This window comes from Propithecus coquereli, unplaced genomic scaffold (assembly GCF_000956105.1).
Source record: "Propithecus coquereli isolate 6110/MARCELLA unplaced genomic scaffold, Pcoq_1.0 Scaffold91, whole genome shotgun sequence".
NCBI classification, from domain to species: domain Eukaryota; kingdom Metazoa; phylum Chordata; class Mammalia; order Primates; family Indriidae; genus Propithecus; species Propithecus coquereli.
Window position 1 is genome coordinate 5,643,104 of NW_012155396.1, and position 26,566 is coordinate 5,669,669.

General features: G+C 36.0%; 1 protein-coding gene across 1 annotated transcript in view; it reads right to left on the minus strand.

The window, feature by feature from the left end:
* Window positions 1–26,566, minus strand: part of COPG2 (coatomer protein complex, subunit gamma 2) — a 112,852-nt gene that overhangs the window by 18,870 nt on the left and 67,416 nt on the right. The window contains exons 10-20 of the mRNA XM_012664741.1: window positions 24,404–24,537; window positions 23,759–23,826; window positions 21,750–21,938; window positions 13,501–13,596; window positions 12,941–13,184; window positions 10,476–10,551; window positions 9,534–9,637; window positions 8,806–8,931; window positions 7,847–7,909; window positions 7,292–7,431; window positions 6,539–6,710 (exon numbers count right to left, since the gene is read on the minus strand). Of these exons, the coding sequence (XP_012520195.1) occupies window positions 6,539–6,710; window positions 7,292–7,431; window positions 7,847–7,909; window positions 8,806–8,931; window positions 9,534–9,637; window positions 10,476–10,551; window positions 12,941–13,184; window positions 13,501–13,596; window positions 21,750–21,938; window positions 23,759–23,826; window positions 24,404–24,537 (1,412 nt within the window). The remainder of the gene's footprint in view (window positions 1–6,538; window positions 6,711–7,291; window positions 7,432–7,846; window positions 7,910–8,805; window positions 8,932–9,533; window positions 9,638–10,475; window positions 10,552–12,940; window positions 13,185–13,500; window positions 13,597–21,749; window positions 21,939–23,758; window positions 23,827–24,403; window positions 24,538–26,566) is intronic.

The following is a 26,566-nucleotide window of genomic DNA, read 5'->3' on the forward strand; positions in this document are numbered from 1 at the left end:
AGACTGGGTGCATTTGTGTGGCAGGGGCGAGGGTGGGCAGGTGCGGGGCGAGAGTGACAGCTGAAGGCAAAAGGGCTGTGGTGGAGGAGGAAGGGAGGAGGATCAGAGGCACATACTCCCGAGAGCGTTCTCCCAAGACTGCAGAAGAAAGTCTGTGGAAGGAAAGAGGAAGGCGAGAGGGAGCCATGGTTGTGTGTCATTGGAAGCGACCTGCAGCCTGGGCCACAGGGACGTGGGCGTGGACTGCTGGGTAGAGCATGTGGATTTGGTACGGTATGTCTGACACGAGGACGACTGCATGTGGTGCAGCAGTGGGTGCGGGGTGCAGGTCAAGGGAGGACCCCTCAGAAGACTACTGAATTCAGCTGATTCACAGATGGTAGCTGAAAGAATGCCGGTGGTTAGGGTCACACAGTAACCTGCTGTGCAGTAGAGGAGGAAACAGGAGAAATGACCGGCCAAGGCCAGGAGCTGAGAGCAAGTGAGGAGTTTGCAGCATGTGGGGGGCAGCATGGAGGAGAGGCGGTCCAGTGGGCAAGAGGCGTGAGAAGGAGCAGGTGATGGAGCCAGCAGCTAAGACAGCAGAGTCTGGTTAGAGGACCAGGGAATGCGCTGCTCTAAGGGAGGCATGGCAACCCCAAGGAGGAGGAGTGAATGTGCAGAATCCAGGGACTTTGCCCCCAAAGGGGAAGAGTGCATGAGGAAGCCCATGGAGGAGAAAGTATGGGGTGGGTAAGACAACCTTGGAAGGAAGGATAGGAGGGAGGTGGCCAAGGAGAAGGTGGGTGTAGAGGTGGGGGTACCTTGGAAGCGCTGAGGACCAACCTGTCAACAAAGGCACGGTGAGATGATGCAAGATTGGAGGTGAGGGGTACTGCACCGTGAGAGGAAAGGACTGTCTGCAAAATGGCGGAACCAAGAAGGTAGCATGGTTAGTGTTGAAATCAGACAAGAGATGGACTCAGTTCAGCACACTAGGGCCAAAGAAAGAGTCTGGTATTTGTGGCAACATTTTCAGGAGTTTAAGAAGAGAACAGACCTCAAGCAAAGGATTCCTGAGTCCACTTACCGATTTGTTGGTGGTAGGGGAAGTCAGACTAGATATGGAAGATGAAGAAGAGGGTCTTAGAAAAATAACCATGTGGGGAAAATGCAGTGGATAGGTCTTGCCTGGTTTAAATCCACATTCAGTGTGGAAACAGAGATTTCAGCCAGCCAGCCATCTCAAGGCAGCAGCTGGAACATATGTCGGGCCACAGAAATAAATGAGAAAAGAAGGGGACAGGAGGTACATAGGAGGGGAGAGAGATCTCCTGAATTTGTGGGGGGCTAAGCATCAGCAAAGTGGCCAACATGGAAAAGCAGAAGGCAGAATGCAGCGTTCCCTAACTGGGTTGTGGGTGTATCTCAAGGGTCCAGTTGCTCGTATATATTATAGTATCAAGGGCAGACTACAGGAGGAGTGTAGGAAGCAGAAGATACAGCCTAGAAGAGCTACAAGTGGGGTAACAACATTTAACATCTTGTGTAACTAGTTCATTCAATGGGAAAATAGAAAAAGAAGAATGTTTATAGTTACGATAAAGTAAAGCCAACCCATATGGAATGTAGTGTCCTGAATCACTGGAGGTCAGGATTTTGAAAGCATATGCTTAATAGTATAAAATTCGCAAGTGTGAGGGTTGGACATAGGTTGGATTATGTTTAATGTGGTCTCCAGCAAAATCAGTAGAGCAAAAATGGAACAAAAGTGTTTTCTTTAATGAAATTTGGTTTAAGGGGACAGTATACATTGTAAATCAACATTATTTAGGAAAGTTATAGTTGATAAAATGGGTATTTTGTTGCCCATTTAAACTTGATCGAAAATACGGAAGAATGGAAAACAGGAAAAGTGTCTAAAAAGAAATGACCATTAGGGAATTCAGTGGCTGCCTTAAAGCTCCATCAGATAATCACTTGAGGAATGGGAAGAGTCAGGAGAATAAATGGTCATATAGGTATAAATTTTTGGAATCTGAAGAGAGAGCTTGGTCAGCAATCCTTAGAAAGTCAGTACTTCTGATATCCAAGGATGCAGGTGAGTATCCAAGGAAGAAGCTCATACATACTCACGTTGTAAATCCATTTCAGTGATAGACAGTGAACAGTGATTGGGCAGTACCGATAGAGCAGGAGTGATTTTCTTACGGCAAAAGGCAGAAATGAGTGGATATGCCTTGTTTAAGTTGCATTCTGGAGAGATGATGTCAGTTAAGTAAAATCAACAGTAAAGATGAGGGATATTGATGATGCTGGGGTGAAAAAGGAACATTAAACAGGATAGGAAGATGGCTTGAAAAAGGAATGATAGAAGTCTTGGTGAGTTTCAGCAAAGGGAGACTGGGTATAAGAGAATGAGGTGTATAAGGAGGTCTCAGACTGGGAATCCTGGTAGATCCTATAATGGGGCAAATTGTAGGAATATTGATTTTAAGGCCAGATTAAAGCAAATTCTGGTGATAAAGGCACAAATTAAAATGGTGGCAGAATAGTAATGTTCTATCAATCCACTTTTTGAGTACTTGAGTGAAAACTGAGCTTAAATGCTTGGCTTGAAAGAATGCAAAGTCTCATCAAGGATCCCAGTGAGTGAGTGGAGGTGAGTCAAAGTAAAATACTCTGAGATAAATCTTATTAAACTGAAGTTGTAGATTTAGTACAGAATGCCAAGAGTTGATATGGTTAATACTGAACAAAAAAATAATGGATGGGAGATACAGATTCAGAGAAGAGTTCTGAGTCCATCAGACTGCTTAAGATGGCACTTTAAGGAAGTGTAGGCAGGAAGTTGAGAGCTGAATTATTTATGAAAGAATTGTAAGTGGTTATATGGCGGGCAATATTCCTAATGAAAATCAGAGAAAAGAAACTCCCATACATGTACTGTTAAAGTATTTCTTGGTATGGATGTTTTCTAGTGAAGACTGTTTTAAAATAAGTTATTTACATTTGTTGACATGGTTCTAGATGATGAGAAATATGATGCAATAAGCTTGATAGTCTAATAATAAAATATAGGGATTAGGATGGTTCTGAATAGATACTGGAATCAAAAAGTAAATAGGGGCATTAAAGAGTTCCCCCAAAGGGGGGAACAACTGGTAGAATGTTTTATACATAATATATATTGTTGCTGGTGCAATAAATATTCAGAGGAAAGAATGAGAATGGATACTAAGGAGGAATGTTGCCTTGAAGGATTTTCTCAAATTTTGGGGGTAAAGGAGAAATTACTGGAAGATGAAAGATAAGGAGGACTAATTAAATTGAGACTTATGAGATTTGAGAGTATATGTCTTTTGAAGTGTGGAAGACTTGATTTTAAAGAGGATAAAGAGAGAAGGTTGCGAGTTCCAGAATTAAATAATATCTTCTATTTATTATTTACTATGTGTCTGGCACCATGGTAAAGACATTATTTATTTCATCTCATTTCACCTTTATAACAATCTTAAGAGATCAAATAACTCGTCAAAGATCACCCAGTTAATATGTAGCAGGGGCAGAATTAAAATCCCCGTCTGTAAATAAAACCTATATTCCTTTATATTATGTTATACTGTTTTCAAGTTGAAGGAAATCACAACCAGGAATTTCTATTTTTTTCCCTGTGATTATAAGGAAAAATATTTTTCTGAGATGATACCAATAGACATGATACATAGATCTGTAAAATGTGGACTATCTGCTATGGGAAAATGCAAAAAGGAAAGAATGGGTAAAGGACTCTTATTACCATCTATGTCCTGGTATTTCACTGTTTTCATTATATAGCAAAGGGTTTGGACTGGCCATGGATTAAAAATTTGAGAGTTTCTTACAAAAACTAAATAGAAAGGAGTTTGTTTTTAAGCAAGTATGTGATGAGTCAGATATAAATTGACTACTAACAAAATTTTAAATGTCCAAGTGTTGACAAGAGTTTATAACTACATTCTAGCTCTGATAGGAAACCCTCCAAGTTTAACATAAAACAAAGAATTCTCTAAATATCAAATTTTTATAAACAAAAATGAAACAAACCATCAAGCAAAAGAGTCCGTAGCCAGCAGACCAAAGGTTGAAATCCCTGGGCTAGTTTGTAAGATCTATGTTTTAAAAAGAAATGAACTCCTTAGTGAAGAGGGTTGAGAAAAACCTTTCCTCCCCTTCTTCCTCTCTTGGTGGAAATGTTTTCTGTTGTTGTTTTTTTCCTATACTGTATGTAATTTCAATATTGATATTTGTGTATTTTGGTGTTGTAAAATTATACTTATTGGAGTCTGTTAAGACCATTCCCTGGAATGTGAGGCACCTGAGTTATCAGTTATCAAAAATGAACCTGGGGAAGTGGGAGGAGCTAGTATTCTCAACTGAGAAGAGCTTGATTATTCCAAGGATTCAGCATTTCATTTTCCTCTGAAATTAAGTGATAAAGTAATGGTATTCTGCATATCTTAAAAAGTAAAGTTGGTGAGAAGTACAACAGGGGGAACAATTTTGAAAGAAGGCGAGATGGCTACCAGAAAAAACTGATGAAGTGTAGAGTCTCCCAGGACAATGGCAGAAGCTACAGGGCTACATAAAGACTGGGCCCAGATACTAGTTTAGAATAAGAGCATATAAAACTAGCTTTACTGGCCGGGCACGGTGGCTCATGCCTGTAATCCTAGCTCTCTGGGAGGCCGAGGCGGGCGGATTGTTTGAGCTCAGGAGTTCGAGACCAGCCTGAGCAAGAGCGAGACCCCGTCTCTACTAAAATTAGAAAGAAATTAATTGGACAACAAAAAATATATAGAAAAAATTAGCCGGGCATGGTGGCGCATGCCTGTAGTCCCAGCTACTCGGGAGGCTGAGGCAGTAGGATCGCTTGAGCCCAGGAGTTTGAGGTTGCTGTGAGCTAGGATGACGCCACGGCACTCTAGCCCGGGTAACACAGTGAGACTCCTCTGTCTCAAAAAAAAAAAAAAAAAAAAAAAAAAAAAAAAACTAGCTTTACTGAAGAGTACAGTCAGCTTAATTACTGGCTAGTGGACATAATTCAGACAAATCTAACTAAAGAGAAAAATAGACCAGGAAAGAAAGTGAAGGTACGGGGAAATGGAACTAGAGAAACCTCAGAAAGGGATAAAGGAGGTAATTAAAGGTTAAAGCCAGATGGCTTAGAGCTCAAAGGAGAAATACTGGAGGCCAGGTAGGGAAGTGCCTTCCTACTCAAGGGTTTATGCATCTAGGGTGGCTAGAGAACAGAAGCAGTTCCACCCAGGGCCAGAGGGAACAACCTGGGATTCAGATCCAGCAGTGGTGTCAATGTGAACCTACCTCGTGCTAGAGTCTGAGTAGCCTGGTCTATCAACCAACACAAATAAGACTGGACAGGAGCTCCCAAGAAGCAAGGTCTAAGAAGGGAGTTAGGAGAGGGGCTAAAAGAAAGCGGGTTAAGCCCCAGATGTAAATGAATGATGACCAGGGATAAATATTTACTAGTACTTTTATGATTTCTTGTACTTCTGTAACTTTGCCAATATTTGTTAATTTGTAAACCTCTGTTTTCCGGTAATTATTAGTAGTAAAAGTTGTGCAAAACATAAATGTGATGTGTGTGCTTATTTCTATGGAAACGGGGTTTTCTACAGTGAATATGGGAAGACAAGAACTCAGGAAAATGGGGAAAAGAAATCAAGTACAACAAACACTTGACATTCACAAACAATAGGTCAACAAGACCTTCCCAAATCCCCAAATCTGTAAATACTACTATTGACATTAAGCAGTTGGTTCTGTTTTAGGGGCTATTTTACCCCCATCAAAGACTACTTATGGGTCAAATAGAGAATTACAAAGCCTTTCTCAAATGTGGACACACATGGTTGGCTAAGCCACTCAGGCTGAGAGATAATTCAGACACCAGCCTTATGCTACATGATGTATTTTAAAACGATATATTTTAAAATGTCTTCATAGGAAACATCACATATATGAGCCCTCACTAGTGGTTACATTGTTTTAACAAAAAGCCTGAGTTCCTTTTCAGTCTACCACGGTATACATTCAATTTCTCCTTTAAGATTGAATATCCAGCAAATTTTACTCAGAGGCCTAGTTTTGAAATTAATATTTCTGCAGCAGTAACCAATTTTGAAACCAATTTTAAAAATATACCCCCCATTATCATTACATTAAATTCTAGAAAAGAACCACATTCTTTTTTTTCACAGGCATGTGCCACCACGCCCGGCTAATTTTTTCTATATATATTTTTAGTTGTCCAATTAATTTCTTTCTAATTTTTAGTAGAGGCAGGGTCTTGCTCTTGCTCAGGCTGGTCTCGAACTCCTGAGCTCAAACAATCCGCCTGCCTCGGCCTCCCAGAGAGCTAGGATTACAGGCGTGAGCCACCGCGCCCAGCCTAGAACCACATTCTTGAACGCTGAACATTTGTACAGACATTTGAAGAGCTCAGGAGGTAATGCATTCTTAATCATGTAAGTATCTCCTCCCTTCTGTGGGTCAGTACCTGCTGTAGGGCCATCATCAGGCAAACGAACAAGAGTGTAACATATTCCTGGTTGATTATAAGGAAGGCTGGGGGCTGGGATACAACGCAGCACTTCAAAGGAATCTGATGGCTCCATCTGCACTGTGACTTTCTCCAGTAGCTGGTCATTGAGAGTATTGGTACAGTCAAACTGAAAAGTCAGCAAACGAAAAAGTTGTGAAGGATAAGAAGTGTTTTCAAGTAAGTTGTTCCTTCCCATTTATGATCCATGACTCAGCTCTGGGACTCCACTATACCTTCCCTCTCTAAACAGAACTGTAGATCTCCTAAGATTTTTCTTTAGGTGACAAGGATAGTCTTATTCTTGAGATCTTTTTGTTTATATTATTGACTAGTTTTTTCTCTTCCCTGAGATTGCTCTATCAAACAAGATGGTAGAAATCTGATGGCTGTCAAATCTAAGTTCTTTGAACAACCCACTTAATTTACCCTGATGTTAAAAGATGATTTTTAAAAATAGGTTATACTTTATGTTGTCCAACTTCTTCAGACATTTCAGTTTTATGTCTTTTTATATTTTAACCCTCAAAAGTTATTCATCATATGAAGGGATCTCTATAGCTCTGGTATTAGGAAAGAAAACCAGCAATTCTGCTAAATTAATTTTCTGTAAAAAGAACTAGAATTATAAGCTAAAAGGGAATTGATATTTGTCTCAAAGCATACCAATTTACACTAAGTCCCTACAGGAGCCAAGGACACTTATCTCACCTGGAACACAATGTGATTGGTAAACATGTGCTTGATACAGCAAACAAAATATTCTGTCTCTGCTTCTGTAAGTTGAACAGGCTCAGAAGACTTGAACAAGGGTCCTAGAGTCATAAACTCAGGAATGGCAGCCAATTGTTCTATCAAGAAAAAAGGAAAGAAGATATGAAAAAGACAGGGAAAAACTTTACTCTGGATTCCTAAAATGTTTTAATTTCTAATGGCCAAACACTTAACTAATATGTCCCCAAGCTTTAGTGAAACAATCTTTTAAATAAGCAAGTTCATATACCGAATTACTAAAAGCAAAAAAAGAAACTAAATTCCTAATCTTTGAGTTTCCTGTTAACCAACAAGATACACATAACAACAACATTCCCAGTTAGCAACAGGAATTTGGAAAGTTCCATGGACTTGTGTACACTTCCTATGATCTTTAGCCACACAAATATTTCCTATACTGAGAATTAATCAAACTGATGAAGGTAGTAGACCTTATTATATTTACAATGCCTAGGGGCAAGATTATTCCTTCTACCTATCAAATCATCGTACCTTGGAAAATGTCTTGCCTGGAAGGAGCCAACTTCTCTGGCTTAGTAGCCACAAAGGTAATCTCTACAAAGACAGATACGAGCAGTTAAGTGAGCTTCCTTCCCATTATCAAGCTAACAATGCAGACAGAAAGAGATGAAGACAGAAACTTCTAGTTAGATATATAATGTGCTATTGTTAAACCATACCAATACCTTCTCTGTCACTATGGGGGGGGGCACTCAAATTAAAATTTAGTGAACATATATGGTTAAATAATAAAGTAAGCCCTAAAAATATAGATTTGCTTTAAATAAACTAGGATGTACAAAAAATTACTCAGAAAAGGAGGAATAATTTATAAAACAAATCTCATGATAAAAACAGAAAAAATCACTTGTATGGTATCAACAGAAAAACTGGAAATGTGGAAAATTAAGCATAAGTTCTTTTATTCCCAGTTCTGTATTCTAATCACTAAATACTTTTTTCCTCTTTTTTAAGTTTTAAAGGTAGATATTTGTTGGGAATATTTTTATGATCTTGTCCCATACATTTTTTTCAAGACAAACCTCCAATAGCAAAATTAATTTAGAAATTACCAACTTCAGAAAGTAAGAATAGGAGGTGATAGCATTATTATCGCCCTGAGATACACAGTGGCACTATGTACCTTCAAATGCTACAACACTATGCATTTTTAAAAAAAGAAAAGACGTTCATCTTGGTACACATTTTATTTTCTTGCTTTTATGTAAAAACTAGGATATTTTAAAAAAACTCCTATAAAAATACCATGTATCTTATATCTACAAGATTTAGAACGAGTGACAAACAAAACAAAACAAATATTAGAGAAAATATGCTAATATTTTGTAATTTTTTCCAGTTTCTATATTTTCTATTTTAGAAAATTTAATATTTACTAGTTTTGCAAAACTATTTGTGTACAGGAAAGTAGAGTTAACTGTTGCCATTACCTGCTTTCTGTTCAAAGACAGGAGCCATTGCAAGAGGAATCGATTTCATGTCAAAGGGTTTTTCTGAAGGCTCCAGTGTGTACTGGTATAAGGCTTTTTCCATCCCTGGTACAGAGACCATCAGACCTGTGAAATACAGATAAATCTCAGCATTATAACCTCTTGCCAATTCTATGCTCCAGATGGGCCCAGGTTTGTAATATTTATCTGAAGGAAGTTTTCTGAAGGAAGAGAAAAATACAACCACAGACTTTATAGCCCAAGTAATTAAAAATAAAAGTTATTATATAAAACTGCCTTATAAATTGCCTTATCTCATTCAAGAAAACATGGGAGCAGAGCATAAAAATTTTCAACAAAATGTAAGTACTTCCCAGAAAAGAAAGCAACTTAGCCATGTGGGAACAATGACAGCATAAGAAAAGGGAAAAAAGGTAAACCCATCCAAGAGGGAGTTCAAGGAGAAACAGAAATAAGCAATATTCTTTGGGCTCTTACATGCTTTAAGAAATATATTTTTATAGATTGTTTTATAGGAATTGCCATTACCAAATTAGAGAACATCCTATGAACACAGGTTTCCCTAGAAATGGAAGTGCATTCAAAGACAAAAACCAAGCATTTGCCTAGTGAAGTTAGCTCATATACAAATCATCATGAAATATGCTTCCAAGACACCATTTGGGGAATAAAAAGTGCGTTTGCCTACGTTCTTGGCTCTCACTGACCATTGGAGATATACGTAGCATTCAGTGCCATCTGCCTCTGCTTCAGCACATTCAGATAGAACGTAGCTCTGTCCCGTACCTCATCATCAGTATCCATCATACACCTGTCCAGAGGAAACAGAATAGGCATGTCACAGTACCTCAAAGATGTCCCATAGCTTTACCACCAAACCTAAAGGACACAGTTCAGGTCATCTGGTACCACCTTTGTAAAAGAGCTCAGTAATAGGCAAAGTGGCTCCTAAAGTTTCCACAAATGTTAGGTATTGTTCTAAATTACTAAAGAAATAACTTATTAATCAGAAGTACTATATAAGTAGGCAATAAAAATAACTAGAAAGAACACAGTAACATGAAATAGCAGAGTCTATTCTTGGATCTGTAACTTCATGACCCTGATGAAGACTTAAGACTTTTCTACAATTAAGAAATGAGAATATTATACTTTCTAAGGATACTAAAAAGATAAACAGCATTTAGAATCTGAGCATTGTTACTACTCAAATGGCAATTTTTTTATTTAAACCAGCCAGCCACTGGCTTGTAATTTACCTGCTTCAATTACAAGATGCAATCACAGAATCTTTTCCTCGTCAAATAGGGAGTCATGGAGACCATGAAAAGCTACTATTTTCAACTCTACATAGTAAATTGCCTAAGATCTTTTTTAAGTTAGACCCTATTATACAAATTGAGGTATATGTATTTAAGTCACTTTCTCAAAATTATATAAGAGAAATCCAAAATCAAATGTTACATGTACCTAGCACATATATAATTACTAGAAAGAGAAAGAAAATGCCATTTGCCCCCGACTTACTCCATCGGCTCTATCTTTGGCCCTGTAGTGCATCCAATATGGTACAATAAGGATTTTGCTATTTAGCCATGTGGAATTCTTATTTTACAAAAAAAAAAAAAAAAAGACATTCTTTTACTTACCTTTGTAAAAGTACAAGGATGCTTGGGAGAAGACTCTCATTCTGAGCCCCAAATTTAGCCAAAGCACTCACAGCAGCTATAATTAATGAAGCATAAAATAAAACAATATAAATATTGGTTACTCAGCGTTAAGCAATAATCATTTTTTAAAAAACTAGAGAAGTTTCCCCATGTTCAGTGGAGACAAACTCACTTGTTTTATTCAGTGTTTCTTGATCTTATATCTTTGATACATTTAAGCATAAATAGAATTCTGCAGGCACAAGAGAGCTCTGAATAGGAAAATCCTCCATGCATTGAAGGAAAAGAATAATATAGGTTTTCTGTATAAGCCATATCTCCACCCCACCACAACCCCTTATATATCACACTGATATGATTAAGTTCTAATCTCAAACAACCAGCCCCAAGCATAAAAAGAAATTCTATTATTAAAATTTCTTGCATTCAATAAAGACTCACTATTTACCAAACTTTAGTCAGGAAGTATGCTAGGTGCTGGGGGTAGATAAAAGACATAGTCCCTGACCTCAAGAGTTATACTTTAGTGGGAAAGACAGGTAAGTGAAAAGATAATTATAATATAGTAAGTCCATGGTAGAACTATTATCTAGGATGCTATGTGAGTACAGAGAAAAGAACTTAAGTCAGAAGTGGTGGCAGAGAAGTAAGACAAGGAGTTGACACTTACTACTTGAGCTAAATTTTGAAGAACAAGTAGAATTAGTCAGAGGGAAAAGTCAGGAAAAGTATTAGAGGCGAAGAGAATAACAAGTACAAACGCCCTCTGACCAGAGAAGAAAGCATGGTATAGTATTGGACACAGCTGAGCAAGGCTGAACATGCGACCTGTAGGAGAGCAAGAAGAGACTAGAGATAAAACAAAAATAGGGTGTTTTTAAACCTCAAAGTTATTATTAAAGGATATTAAACATGGGATAAATTTACATGTTTGAAAGACCATTTTTAGCTGAGTGCGGACTATACACTGGCTATGTGTTGAGTCTAGTAAACAGACTAGTTAGGAGTCTGAAATGGTTGACAGCCTAACTCAGTACCCCTGAAAATAGAAAAGAGAATGAAGAAATATTAAGGAGACAGAATTGACAGCATTTTGCTAAAGAATAGATGGGAGCTGTAAAACAGTAGAATAAGTTTCTATCTTCACAACTGAGTGGATGATAAAGGTGAAATTTGGGTTAGTTTGAATTTCAGGTTGAATTTAAAGTGCCTTAGGCAGTTGGACACACAGGTTCAGGAAAGAGACATGACTGGAATGTCATAGCGTATCAGTAGAGCTCTGATAGCCAGGAAGAATGTGTATGTTGAGAAGATAAAACCCTAAGGAGAAGTAATATTTTAAGGAATGAGCCTAGGAAAAGAAACTATAAATAAGAGTGAGGAGTGATGTAAAAATGTGGGCCATTGTGGAAATCAAGGGTAGAGGGTTTCATCAAGTGTTTAGTCAATAGTACATCACATCAACAGAGGTGAACAAAGATAAGAACATTAGTGTCTGATTTATTTCCCAAGTAGTTTATAAGTAATTTTCTTAAAAAAATAGCTTCAGAGGATTTTTGAGGGAGAGAGCTAGATTATATTGAGTTGAAGAGAAAATGGACAATGAATTCATGCTGGCAGCTAATAATGGCTACTTCAGGTTTGTCTCAGAAGGGAAGAAAAGTATAGTGTCAGCAGCTAGTGAGAGATGAAGGCTAACAGGAGGGTTTACTTTTTTTTTTTTTTTTTTTTTTGAGACAGAGTCTTGCTCTATTGCCTGGGCTAGAGTACCGTGGCATCAGCCTAGCTCACAGCAACCTCAAACTCCTGGGCTCAAGCGATCCTTCTGCCTCAGCCTCCCGAGTAGCTAGGACTACAGGCATGCACCACCATGCCCGGCTAGTTTTTTCTATATATTTTTAGTTGTCCGATTAATTTCTTTCTATTTTTAGTAGAGACGGGGTCTCGCTCTTATTCAGGCTGGTCTCGAACTCCTGACCTTGAGCGATCCACCCGCCTTGGCCTCCCAGAGTGCTAGGAGTACAGGCGTGAGCCACCACGCCCGGCCAGGTTTACATCTTTAACAGGAGGAATTTGGACCTATTCATAAGGTCCTTCCCTAAGGGGAAGGAAAGATTAGAAAGGAAGTCACTTAAAAATATATAGACACACACATAATACAAATTTTACATACAATCATACATATGGCTATAACTCTGGAAAAAAGGAAGAGCCATCACAGTACTTGTATCACACTGAAATGCAAGGGTTCTCTCTAATCTAAGGCAAAAATGAGAATAGAAATTGGAGTACAGAGAAAGACCTATACATCTGGAGCTCTACGTATGCTCTAAGATCCTACCATAAAACAGATCTCGCAGCTTCATTTTCCATTACCACCCTCTTGAGTTAAGTATTTCAAAAGATCAGCAGATCACATCATTATCAGTGTTCCAATGACTCACCCGCTCTGATAGCCTCATTCTCCAGGACGACCCTATTAAAAATAAAGCGGATATACTTGGAGGGGACAGGTGTTCTGGGGCCCTCTTTGCCCAACAAGTGTAGAATCTTAGTAGCCAGAACAGTGTGTTCACAGTCCTCAATGAATTCACAAAGGTGGGCTAGACCTGCTTCTTTACTCTCAGGGTTCTCTTCCACAATGCTGATTATGCAGTCCACAATGGCCCGCTTATATTCAAAGCCTCCCTGGCAAGAGAAGATAAAACTGCCATTCATTCTAAGGACACTTTTTGGAAAAATGCTTATATTCCAAGGCTCATGCTTATAATATTCAAATTTCATTTCCTGCCCTTTATGAAAGAAACAAAAGTGTTTTTTTCTTCAAGTGGGAAAGCAGAGCAATGGCACGTTTTGCAATAAGACAGGAACCAGACTTATGTATACTACTTGAGAGGCATACTGAGATGATAAAGAAATTAAAGCTTAAAACACTATGGTAGTTAATGGCAATTGAAAGAATTTAAGAAAGCAATTTCCTATGATTAAAACGTAGTCTACCTACATCATCTCGCAGCATGTTAGAGAGGAAAGTCATCATGACGCTATGCTTTCGAGGGTATTTCTGACAGAGAGCACTAATTGCCTGTACAACCACCACCTGTAGAAAAACAAACAAAAGAGTCACCTTTATAATGACTGTACAACCACCACTTATAGGAAACAAACATCTTTATAACTTTAGCTGTAAAGCATAATTTCCCTCTTATTTACTATAAGCTAAGAAGACATTACAGTTATCTAAAAAGACAATAATTGTTCTTCATCAAAGATAAGAAAGGAGACCTCAAATGAAAATAAAAAGCAATGTAAAAATGGCGTTCATTCAAGAGATTCTATCTCTCCACCTTAAACAAATAAGCACGTAAAAATTTTAAAGTAAGCAGTAAAGATAAAAAGTTTGAACAGACTGATTTCCATAGGAGAAACAGAGAAAGTCATCAAGGAACTACTTCACAAAATGGTTTCTACGGGAATTTTACCACAACATTAAAGACCAGTGTCAAGGAGTGTGAAGGGTGCGAGATTTTACCCTACTTGCAAGTTAACCTGCTACAATTTCATGGATGCTGGTAAAAAACACTAGACTTCTGGCTCAGCAATGAAAGACAGTTACTGCTGTAATTACACCAATAGCAGTAGCTAGAGTATCAGCATTTTGGGGTGAGTTTCCTTGAACCCCAATTCCCACAGGGCAATGCAAAAAGAGCCAGATAATACCTTGACCCACAGTGGGTTACATTACAGGATAACAACTCCGAGGTAAGGAAATTGAATATTTTACAATGGGCAGTAAGCACGCCTGTCCTTTGTTCTGAAGGAAAACATTATTATACTGGACAGTCAACATGTTTGCTTTGTGCTCCAGTGGGAGTACTATTTGTATTTTCAAGGGCTGTAAGGAAATCTGCCCTTTAATTTAGAGGAAGACATTATCTCTGTCTTCTAAGTCCAGAAGATACCTTGTACTATACAAAGGGAACAAAGTTGGGATGGTAGGAAACAGGGCAGTGAGTGTCTAACTTGCAAGATGTGCAGAAATGCAAAGAGACCCATGGAGAATTGAGAATTGTCTACCAACAATCAGATAAACCCAAATCTATATATGTTGTTTTGGAGCATAAAAAATGAAAGAAAATGTCCATAATCTTTCTGTGACATAATGATATTTAAACCTAATAAAGATGGTATATATGTACAGAAAGGAAAATTAACAATTAAAATAATTTATGAATATTGATATAAAAATTCTAAGTAGTATGTTAGCTAACAGAGTCTAATACTAATACTACATTAAGGAAATAATTAATATACCATGATGAAATACAAGGATGGTTCAATATTAGAAAATTAATATAATTCATCATATTAATAAGTCAAAGGAAAAAAATTATATTATATCCAAAATGCTGAAAAGCCTTTGATAAAAATCCAACACCCATTCCTCATAAAAATTCTTGAAAAAATACGAATAGATGGATACTTCCATAACATAAATATAAATACCTCAATTCTAATGCCAGTGTATTAGTTAACAGGGAACCCTGAGAAGCATTTCCATTAAGATCAGAAATAATACCAGGATGCTACTATCTCTACTTTTATTTAACATTATTCTGGAGATATTAGCCAATGCAATTAGATAAGAGAAAATAATTAGAGGAATAGGAATTGGAAAAGACAAAACACAAAAACTATCTTTATTTTCAGATGATATAAGATAGTATACCTGAAAATCCAGATAATCAATAATAAAACTAACTCAATAATTCAGCAAGGTAGCAGGATATAAAATTAACATACAAAACCAATAATATTCATATACATGAATAATAACTAGTTAGAAGATACAACAGATTAAAAAACATTTATACCAGCCTGAGCAACATAGCAAGACTACAAAAAATTCAAAAGTTAGCCGGGGATGGTGGCATGCACCTGAGTCCCAGCTATTTGGGAGGCTGAGGCAGGAAGATTGCTTGAACCCAGGAGTTTGAGGTTACAGTGAGCTATGATGATGCCACCGCACTCTAGCTCAGGAAACATGAGATCCTGTCTCAAAAAAAAAAAAAAAAATCATAATAGCAACAAAAATATAAATTATTTAGAAATAAGCATTTAAAAAACATTCAAAACTAACATAAAAATATTATAAAACATTCTTGAAAGGCAAATTTGAACACATTAAAAGACATCCTTGTCTTTGTTAGGATATCTAAACATCGTCAAGACATTTATTCTCCCCTATGTTAACTTATGAATATTTAATGTGATCCTAATAAAAATGCCAATGGGATTTTTTATGAAGCTAGACCAGTTGATACTAAAGTTTATTAGAAAAACAAACATACAAGAATAGCCAGGAAAACAATGAAAATAAAGAGCTATGACGGAGGGTTAACAGACATTAATATATCCTACAAAGCTTCTTTATTTAACATAGTGTGTGGCAGTGGTGTATGAATAAATAGACCAACATAATAAATAGAATAGAAAGCCCAGAAACAGACCCAAATACATATGGAACTCTAGTATATCATAAAGATGATATCTCAAATCACTGGGACAAAAATAGTCTGTAAATAACATTTTGGGGGGCAACTGGATAGTCACTGGAAAAGGAAAAGATTGAATCTGTTTCTCACACCATAAACAATAATAAAATCCAATGGATCAGAGATCTAAATGTAAAATACAAAAGTATAAATGTACTAGAAGAGAACATGGGTGAATCCCTCTATAATCTGAAGGAAAAGGCTTTTCTACCTATGACTTAAAAGTCAAATGACGGTGGCTCACGCCTGTAATCCTAGCACTCTGGGAGGCTGAGGCGGGCGGATTGTTTGAGCTCAGGAGTTCGAGACCAGCCTGAGCAAGAGGGAAACCCCGTCTCTACTAAAAATTAGAAAGAAATTAATCGGACAACTAAAAATATATAGAAAAATTAGCCGGGCATGGTGGCACATGCCTGTGGTCCCAGCTACTTGGGAGGCTGACACAGAAGGATTGCTTGAGCCCAGGAGTTTGAGGTTGCTGTGAGCTAGGCTGACGCCACGGCACTCTAGCCCAGGCAACACAGTGAGACTCTGTCTCAAAAACAAAAACAAAAAAAAGGTCAAATGAGATAAAAAACTGACAAATTTTACTACATAAAAATAAAAAATATCTTTGCATGACAAAAGACACCATAAGAAAAGTCAAAAGACAAATGACAAACTGGGAGAAAATATCATAACATGTTTCACATATAAAGACCTAATATCTTTAATATACAAAAAAACTTTAATTGAGGAAACAAAAGACCAAAATCCTAGAGAAAATGGCGGAAAGATCTGAGCAGACAATTCACAAAAAGAGATATTAAATGGCCCTTAAAAATAAGAAAAGATGTTTAAGTTCTCTCATAATAAGAGATATTCAAATTAAAGCTACATTGAGATAACATTTCTCAACCAAAAGGCTGGTAAAACTTCAAAAGCTTAATGATACACATTATTGGTGAAACTATGGAAAAACTGGCACTCTCATACATTGCTGGTAGAATTTAGCATTCTCTGTAAATTACCTATTTATTTACCCTTCGACCTAGCATATGGACTTGAAGGAATTTACCCTAAGGATACACCTCCAACGTTTTGAAAAAATATGCATGAGGTATCCACTGCAGCATTACTTTGTTATTGCAAAATACTACAAACTATGTAAATGTCCAAGCATAGGAGATTGGTTCAACAAACAACTATATACACCTACTGGGGTACTATGTAGCTATAAATAAAAATAAGGAATGTCTCCATGTACTATTTTAGAGTGATTTCCAGTATATACTTTTAGGTTAAAAGAAAAGAGAGAAAGTACAAGATAGCATTTGTAATATGCTATCTTTCATTTATGATAAAAGAGAAAATAAGAAACATGTATCTCTTGTCTTTATAAAAAGATACACAAAAAAGATAAACCTAAAAGCAATAAAGTTGGTTACTCATGGGGGGAGTGGAAGAGATAAGAGAAAGTGACATTTTTCTGAATATACTTCTTTGTATAGTTTTGACTTTTGGAAGTATAATGTTCTACACATTAAAAAATAAATCATTAAGATGAGAAGGGGAAAAATATTAAAATTGAAAGCAACCTGAAACAAATCCATTTGTATTTCAAAAGAAATAACTACACTGAAAAGAAGAAAAAAAAAAAAAAAGAAAAAGAATCCAAATAACTTAGTCAATATTCAACTCTTCTGTGTGTGTAGATTTTAAAAAACCAGTTTTGGACTAGTAGTTCTTTCTATACTATACGCACATAAAACAACAATAATAGTGACACTGGAATATTATACTTAGATCTTTATTATTTCATTTAGACTTCACAATAACTCTTATGAGGTAAGTACTATTATTTCCCATAGTACAGTGAAGGAACCTAAGGCAGGAAGAGTTTATGTGAATCACTTGAGGCAAACATCTAATATAAGTGGCAGAATCAGGATTTAAATCCTGGGATTTTGATTCTAAAGGTCATTCCATTAACCACCACAAAAACTGCCTCCAAAACTCCTAACTCTTTAGCCTGACATTTTAAATTGGTCTTGTATATGCATTTCTGTTTGGAATATACTGAAGGAATGAAATTGTTGGGTCATTGGGATATGCACATGTTCAGCTTTAGTAGATACTGCCAAACAGTTTTCCAAAGTGTCTGTACTAACTTAAATTCCCACTCACAGTATATAAAAGTTTTGGTTTTCCACATCTTCACCAACACTTGATATTTCCAACTTTTTCATTTCAGCCTTTCTGGTGAGTAACTGACATTATGGTTTTGATTGTATTTCCTTGATGATTATAAATTTTTCATATGTTCATGGCCATTTGTATATCCTTTTTTATCGAAAGTCTTTTTTAAGACTTTGGACTCTTTTTATTATCTGCCTTTTTCTTTTTGGTTTGTAAGACTTCTTTATAAATTCTCAAATTGAGCCTTTTAAGGCTCAGCTCGTATGTACTGCAAATATTTCCCACTCTGTGGCTTGTCTTTTCATGTCTTTTGATAAGTGGGAATTCCTTAATTAGGTCCAATTTATCAAAATTCATTTGTGTTTTATTTTTAAAATATTTTTCTTATTCCAGGGTTATGATGGTCTCCTGTGTTTTCTTTTAAAACATTTATTGTTTTGCTTTGTATATTGAGATCTGCAATCCATCTGAAATGGATTTCTGTGTATGGTGTGAGGTGGGGTTAAGATTCACATTTTTTCCATGTGGATATCCAACTGATGAACTCCCATAATGCTTTAATAACATTTTTATCTTAACTAACATAATTGATACCTGAACTCAAAGATGTCCCAAAAGGCAGACAATAAAAAAAGTGGGGAGGATAGTCTTGAAGAGACCATCTGTAAAAAAGAATATAAACATAGAAATGTTAGGTAGCAGAGAAAGAAGCAGAATGTTATGCTTAGGGGGAAATGCATTTGAGATTAGAAAGCCTAGGTTTTGGTCTTAACTCTGCAGCTAATTCACTGTGTTACCTTAGGTAAGTCAGTCATCTTTCAATGCTGTAGTTTCCTCAATTGACAAAAAAGAGACAAAAGAGCAGCTTGCATAGTAGTCATTCTTACTGAAGGATTTAAGAGACAGAGCAGTAAATATCTACAAATGATTACATAGATTTATTTTGGTAAGTTTTTGGGGATAAGATATTTGATGTAACTCCAACTTTAGGATGCCTCTCTGACTCCTCAAACTTGCTTCCCAACAATATATATTTCATTTCTTTATTTCCTTCCTAAATGACCACGTATGTTTACACAGAAGTTACCATTAGAAGACCCTAAAGAATGGGAAAACATTTTGAAAAACACTGTGGAGGGCTATAGGCAGCATCATATCCAGTGAAATACAGTGATATTGATACTGGGTTGTGATCAACTACTTTGTATTACAAAATTCCATACAGTGAGATACAGAAAATGAGAATTTTAAAAACTATAGAAAATCACAGACAATATTCAATAGTATACTTAGCATTTCACAGTTGGTGAGGATTTATTTTATAGGGTTAAAAAACCAGGCAAATTAGTGATACAGGAAGAGATACTGCCAATCGTAAAAAAGTTTAGCTTAAACATTTAAAATGATTTTATTCTTTTTTGCACTCTTTTTCTCATGACATATTTCATACTATTTATAACATATATATTTAGCAAATGATTATAAAAACAAATGCCTGTGCAATTACCATACAGACTTTTAAAAAGAGCATTTCCATTATCTATTCCTGTATGCTCCATTGCTTTGTTCCCAGAGATGATCACTCTCCTGAGTATCTTTACCATTTTCTTGCTTTTCTTCAGTTTACCATATGTACATATCCCCATACAATATACATTGTTTAGTTCTTTAGTATTTACATGAATGCTATGGTGTTCTGCAACTTGTTCAATGTGACATTTGCAAAATTTAACGTCTATGATTCAAATGATCTCCCGGTTTCAAAAGTAAAATCCCAGGATTTTTTTTTTTTTTTAAAGAATATACATATATCTTCAAATTTACTAGATAACGTTGGATTGATTTCAGAAGTAGTTGTTTACGGGGGTACACAAGGTTTCCATTGCTTCACATCCTCACCAACAATTTTGTTTTTGTGTGCTATAAACTTTTTAATGTTCTAAAACTGAAGTCAGTAAACCATAGCTCAATCTTATCTGTGTCTTGCTTTTGTACAGCCTGAGAGCCAAGATGGTCTTTACATTTTTAAAGAGCTGTTAAAAAAAAAAGGCAAAGAAGAATATGCAGCAGAAACCAGAGGGTCCCAGAAAGCCTTAACTATTTATTTAATGGCCCCTTAAAGTTTGCCAATTTCTGTTCTGAAACATCCTTACCAAAACTACTTTCCCTATCATTCCAGTTTATTTTACAAATATTTGCAAAAATGACCTCCATAACTTCTCAAAGTTCTCTGCCGATTCAAAATGTCCGCTTAAATATACACACTAAGTTTGTTTTTTAGTCTAGATATATACTAAGCAGAGAGTAAACAGGGTCAGTTATACTACTTGGCTGGGTATTAAGAAAGAGTAAAACAATAAAATCTGTCTACCTTAATTTTTCTAAGTGAAATTTATTGTTCTTTTTATCATCTCTGACACACTCTCACCAGTTCTATTCAATACTGTACTAGAAGTAGTATTTTTAAAAGGCAAGAGAAAGAAAGGAAAAGCATTTGGATTGGAAATAAAGAAGTAAAACTGTCTCTATTCACAGATGATGTAATTATTTACATAGATAATCCCAAGGAATGTATCTAACAACTATTAGACCCAATAAGGGAATTCAGCAAGGTCACAGGATACCAAGTTAATATAGAAAAATTTTTTTAAAAAGTATTTTTTCATATACTAGCAGTAAATAATGAAATATAAATTTTAATAAAATGGTATCAAAAGGCACAAAATATTTATATATAAATTTAACAAAATATTTGTAAGACCTCTAGAGTAAACACTATAAAACATTGCTCAGGGAAATTAAAGAAGATCTAAATAAAGGGAAAGATATAGCATATTCATGAATTGGAAGAATAATGTTAAGATGTCAGTTCTCCCCACTTTGATTTATAGATTCAACACCATCCCAGTCACAATCCTAGCAGGCTTTGTTTTACAGAAATTAATAAACTAGTTCTAAATTTTATCTGGGAATGCACAGGAACTAGAATATCAAAAAAGAGAAAGTTGGAAGACCACATTATTTGACATTCAAGAGGTTCCATAAAGCTACACTCATCAGTATAGTGTGGTACTAGCATTGGACTGACAAAAGGATCAGCGGAATATGATCAGGAGCCTAGAAATATACCTTCAATTATATGGTTATTTGCTTTTCAGACAAAGATGCTAAAGCGCTCCAACAGGGAAAGGGAAGTCTTTCCAACAAATTATGCTGTAATAACTGGATAGCAGTATGGAAAAATACTGAACTTCCATGCAAACATTAATTCAAATTGTGTCACAGACCAAAATGTAAAAGCTAAAAACAGAAAGCATTTAGAATAAAACACAAGAAAATATCTTTATTACTTGGAGGTAGATAAAGATTAGATAGGGCACAGCAACAACTGTGAAAGAAAAAAATTGATGAATTGGACTTCATGAAAATTAAAAACTTCTGCTCCTCAAAAAACACTGTTAAGAAAAGAAACAGGCAGGCCACAGATTGGGAGAAAACCTGATCATGTTTAAACTCTTACCTTGAACTCATCTGAGATTTCAGACACAAAAGAAGATATCTGCTTCATGAGCCTGTCAACACTGCTCTCACTTCCTGTTTTGAGGAGTGTAGTAATGGCTAGGGTGGCAATGCTTCTGTTTGAGTCTGTGATCAAGTTTTCTAAATCCAGATTGCACGCAGTAACAGCAGAGGGGTGCTTCATTGCCACCTTGTGGAAGGGCAAGAAAAAAAAAATTAAGCAAATGACTTTTGATAAAGGCCAGAACTTAAAATTTTAATTAAGGTAAGTGGCAATCCAAAGAGGATAGTACAGATTAAAATAATTGTTTCAAGGAGAATGTTTCCAAATAATGAAGTATAATATATTTCTTGATAAATGATTAATTGCCACAGTACAGCATAGTACCCTCTTTTGTTAGAGTCCTATAAACTTTATAAGAATATCACAGTCTGTTTTTTATTATAGTTGGCCTGTATTTCCTTATAGTGCATGTGTCCATGCATGTTTACTCTTCTAGATGTTAGGATCTCTGAGAATAGGATCTGGCATGGTAAACAGTGCTCAAGAAAGACTGTTAAAATCTTATCATTTAGAAAACACTTGCGCATTTAAACATGCAAACTCCAAACTGGATTACCCATGGTCACTAAAACAGGTCTGTCATTCTGCTTCCTTGCTTTTGTTGATGTTGTTCTACCTCTCTGCCTGTCCCAGTATTGGTATAGAATCCCTTACCGACAATTCTGAAAAGTTGAAAACACTCTGCCAAACTATTGGCATCAAAATTTATTTAACAGCAAAATATGACCCAAACAAATATAAATAATACTATTTAAGTCTTAATTTATCTCAGAGAGGACAGTCATATGTTTTATGCAAAAATAACAATCTGTCTTAATGGTGGGGTGCTGCTCCAGGCCCACTGGGGTTAGTAGATAAGAAATAACACCATATTACCTTCCTAAAATTCACAAAAAAGTAAATTCTGAAACATGTTTGGCTCCAAGATTACAGATTAAGAATTGTGGACCTATATCAACTCTTTAAAATACAATCTGAATTGTTGTTCTATATAGACTTCTCCCATGGCTGCTCTAAACTTCTCTCTCCTCCAGTTGTTCATACAATTAACTTGCAATTGATTATGTACTGCCTTATGAGAAGTCTTCTACTACATTAACATTTTATTTAAAATTTTTATGGTTAATTATTGTGTGTTTCTGTATTATATCTTCTAAAATATATACTGTCTAATATGATAGCTAATAGCCCATGTTACTACTCAAAATTTGAAAGGTGCCTAATCCACATTAAGATACGCTGTAAATACAAAATATATACTTGATGTCAAAAACTTGAGATATGTCAAAATATCAATATCTCTTAATACTGATTACATGTTAAGAAGATGTTTTTTATATATTATGGTAAAAATATATTATTAAAATTAATTTTACCTCAAAAAGTTTTTATGTGGTTACTATAAAATGTGGTTACTAAAAAATTGCATATATGACTCACATTGGGTTTCTATTGGACAATGCTGCCGTAGACAGCACTGTGTGAGAGAACTTTCTTCAGTGATAGAAGTGTTCAGTATCTGCACTGTCCACTATGACAGCTACTAACTACTGTGGCTATGAGCACAAGAAGAGTGACTAGTGTCACTGGGCAACTGAATTTTTAATTTAATTTTAATTAATTTAAATTGAAATAGCCACTTATGGCTAATGGCCAGCATATTGGACAGTGCGGTTCTTGAATATAAAATGCTTAGAAGTCAGAAATGAAGGCTGCAATCTTCAGCTAAATAATAATAAAAATGGCCATCCCTAAAGCCATAAATTCAAGTGAGGTATTGTAGAAGTAAAGCCTATAAATCATATATAATATATACTAACCTTAGAGAGAAAGCCAAATGCTTCACGTTTAATGTTTCTCAATCAAACTCAATATATATACACAATATCCACACACACAAAATGTAACTACTGATTTAAGTCAATAGTTAGCAAAGGGACACCTACCTTGTTCAAGGTCCTCACAGCTGCATATCTCAAGGCTGGCTTAGGAGAGCTACAAAAAAGCTGAAGAACTAAAAAACAAAAAATAAAAAAACCCACTATAATAAATATTGCTCAGTTTCTCATATATCATATAGCTGAAAATATAGTACATAATGAATCATATTCAAAATATGCATAAGGAAATACAATCACGGCATCAAAAATTCACATGAAAAATAAATCAAAAATAGAAAAAGCATTTTTTGTTCAGCTATAAAAACTAAATTAATAGAAAACAAAGTTTACTCTTTTTTCTGAAAGAATTGGTGTACTCATTAGTATTTGAATTTTTAAATGGTAGAAGTATTGACAGTTATGAGAGCAAATGGGCTTTTTAAATATTAAGGAAAACTGAAGATCTTAAAGTTACTTATCTTCTATGTTAAATTTTTTCCAAAGTTTTATATGGGGAAATAGAAACTTCAAAAAAGCAAATAATACAGTAAAGAAGAACTAAAACTACATATAAGCTATCAGAATGCAAAACCTGTAAGTACAGAGCTAAGATTCAAAAATCATTCTTAATACCTATTCTGCAGACCTATGGAATTTAAAACAGATATTTAAGAACATAAATAAAAATCAGCCATCAAATATACAACTAACCTGAAATAGCAGGTGCCAACTCTCTTGCAGTACAGTTAGGAAGATGGATAATAGCTGAAGCAGCTTCATAAATAACCATTTCATGTTTATTTCGCAAGCAGCTCTCAATGAAATCAAAGAATGGACTTTCATGGCTGCCGATAAACATATATAGGCCATTATTTAGATATCAAATAGAAAGGCAATAAGTATGGGGATTACAGCCACAAACAGATTGAGGAGGATTTCTGGAATGGTGGATAAAAGGCATCTGAAAATTCACTTCTCCAAAAAGCAATAAGAACACTGGCGAAAACTGTGAAAATCACTTTTTCAGAATCCTAAAAATTAATCAAAGACTTGCAACAATTCTGTGAACATTTTTCAAGAAAAATAGCTGAATCTTGGTAAGAATGGTGAGCTTTTTGGTGCTTTAACTTACACTGTTCCCAATTTCCACCCTCTTCTTCCCAGTTCCATAGCAGCCTTGGAAACCAGTAGCCTTAGAACCACAGCAGCTATGAGGGCCAGCAGCCTAGCAGCCACTGGAAGAGGTGAAAGCCTCATCCCCAAAGAGCTGTCACTATTTGACCTGCCTGATGCTCCCTAGAAAAGGCCATTCACAAGCTAATCTTTCATTTCACCTGATTCAGAGCTCATTCAGTGAGGAAAGCTCTGTCCCCAGGGATTTTGTCCAAAAATACCAGTGGCAATACTTCAGCTGCCAGAAGCACAAATTCTAGTGGGGACAAACAAGAGACTGGCCAAAAAATTAAAAAAAAAACAAAATATGGGGAATGAAATGTCCTTACAGGGATTTGGAAATTTCTGAAATATTTCTGGGGATCTAGAAGGCTGTGTGCAGATAAGAGCTGAGCAAATGCTCAGCAAAAGATCTGACAAAGCCCTAATCTCTCACCTTTGCTTGACTCTGAGGATCTATGCAAGTAGGAAGTGAAGGCTAAGGCAGAGTTGTAAACTGCTGGGACATGGAAAGCATGCCCCAACACATATAGTGCCCCTTGGAAAATGATGGGAGACATGTCAGTTTAAAACATTTAAGAAAATCTCTGTCAAATCATTATATGATGACTCAGCTAATCAAACAGAACCTTCAGTGGCTATACATGATATGAAGCCTACAGTCTAGGAAAGTCACTAAAAAAAGAACAAGAACAAATAACAACAGCAACAAACCCTGGGGTTGGGGGAGGGGGCAATGTTGCCATATTATATTATATTATTATTATTATTTTTTTTTTTTGAGACAGAGTCTCACTGTGTTGCCCGGGCTAGAGTGCTGTGGCGTCATCCTAGCTCACAGCAACCTCAAACTCCTGGGCTCAAGTGATCCTACTGCCTCAGCCTCCCGAGTAGCTGGGACTACAGGCATGTGCCACCACGTCTGGCTAATTTTTTTTCTATATATTTTTAGTTGTCCAATTAATTTCTTTCTATTTTTAGTAGAGACGGGGTCTCGCTCTTGCTCAGGCTGGTTTTGAACTCCTGAGCTCAAACAATCTGCCCACCTCAGCCTCCCAGAGAGCTAGGATTACAGGCGTGAGCCACCTCGCCCGGCTATATTATATTATTTAAAATACAATGTTTTTGACAAAAAAATTATGAGACACATAAAGAAATAGTGAAGTATGGCCCACATACAGGGGAAAAAAACAGTCAATAGAACTTATCCCTGAGCAAGCCCAGATGTTGGACTTACTAGGCAAAAACTTTAAATCAGCTAATATGTCCAAAGAAATAAAGGAAATCATAACTAAAGAATTAAAGGGAAGTATAATAATGATGCCTCCCCAAAAAGAGACTACCAAAAAAAGAGACCAAAATGATTTCTTTTTTAAAAAAGAAACCATATAGAAATTCTGAATTTGGAAAGTACAATGACTGGAATGAAAAATTCAACTGAAAAGTCCAATAGCAGATTTTTAGTGGCAGATCAAAGAACCAGAAAACTTGAAGATAGGTCAACTAAGATAAAACAACTGAAAAAAATAAAGAAAAAAAAAAAAGGAAGAAAAATGAACAATACTAAGGAGACCTGTGTAACATGACCAAAGTTATCAACATTTGTATGATAGCAATTTGGGAAGGCAAAGAGAGACACAAAGGGGCAGAAGAAAGAAATATTTGAAGAAATAATGGCTGAAAATCACCAAATTTGATGAA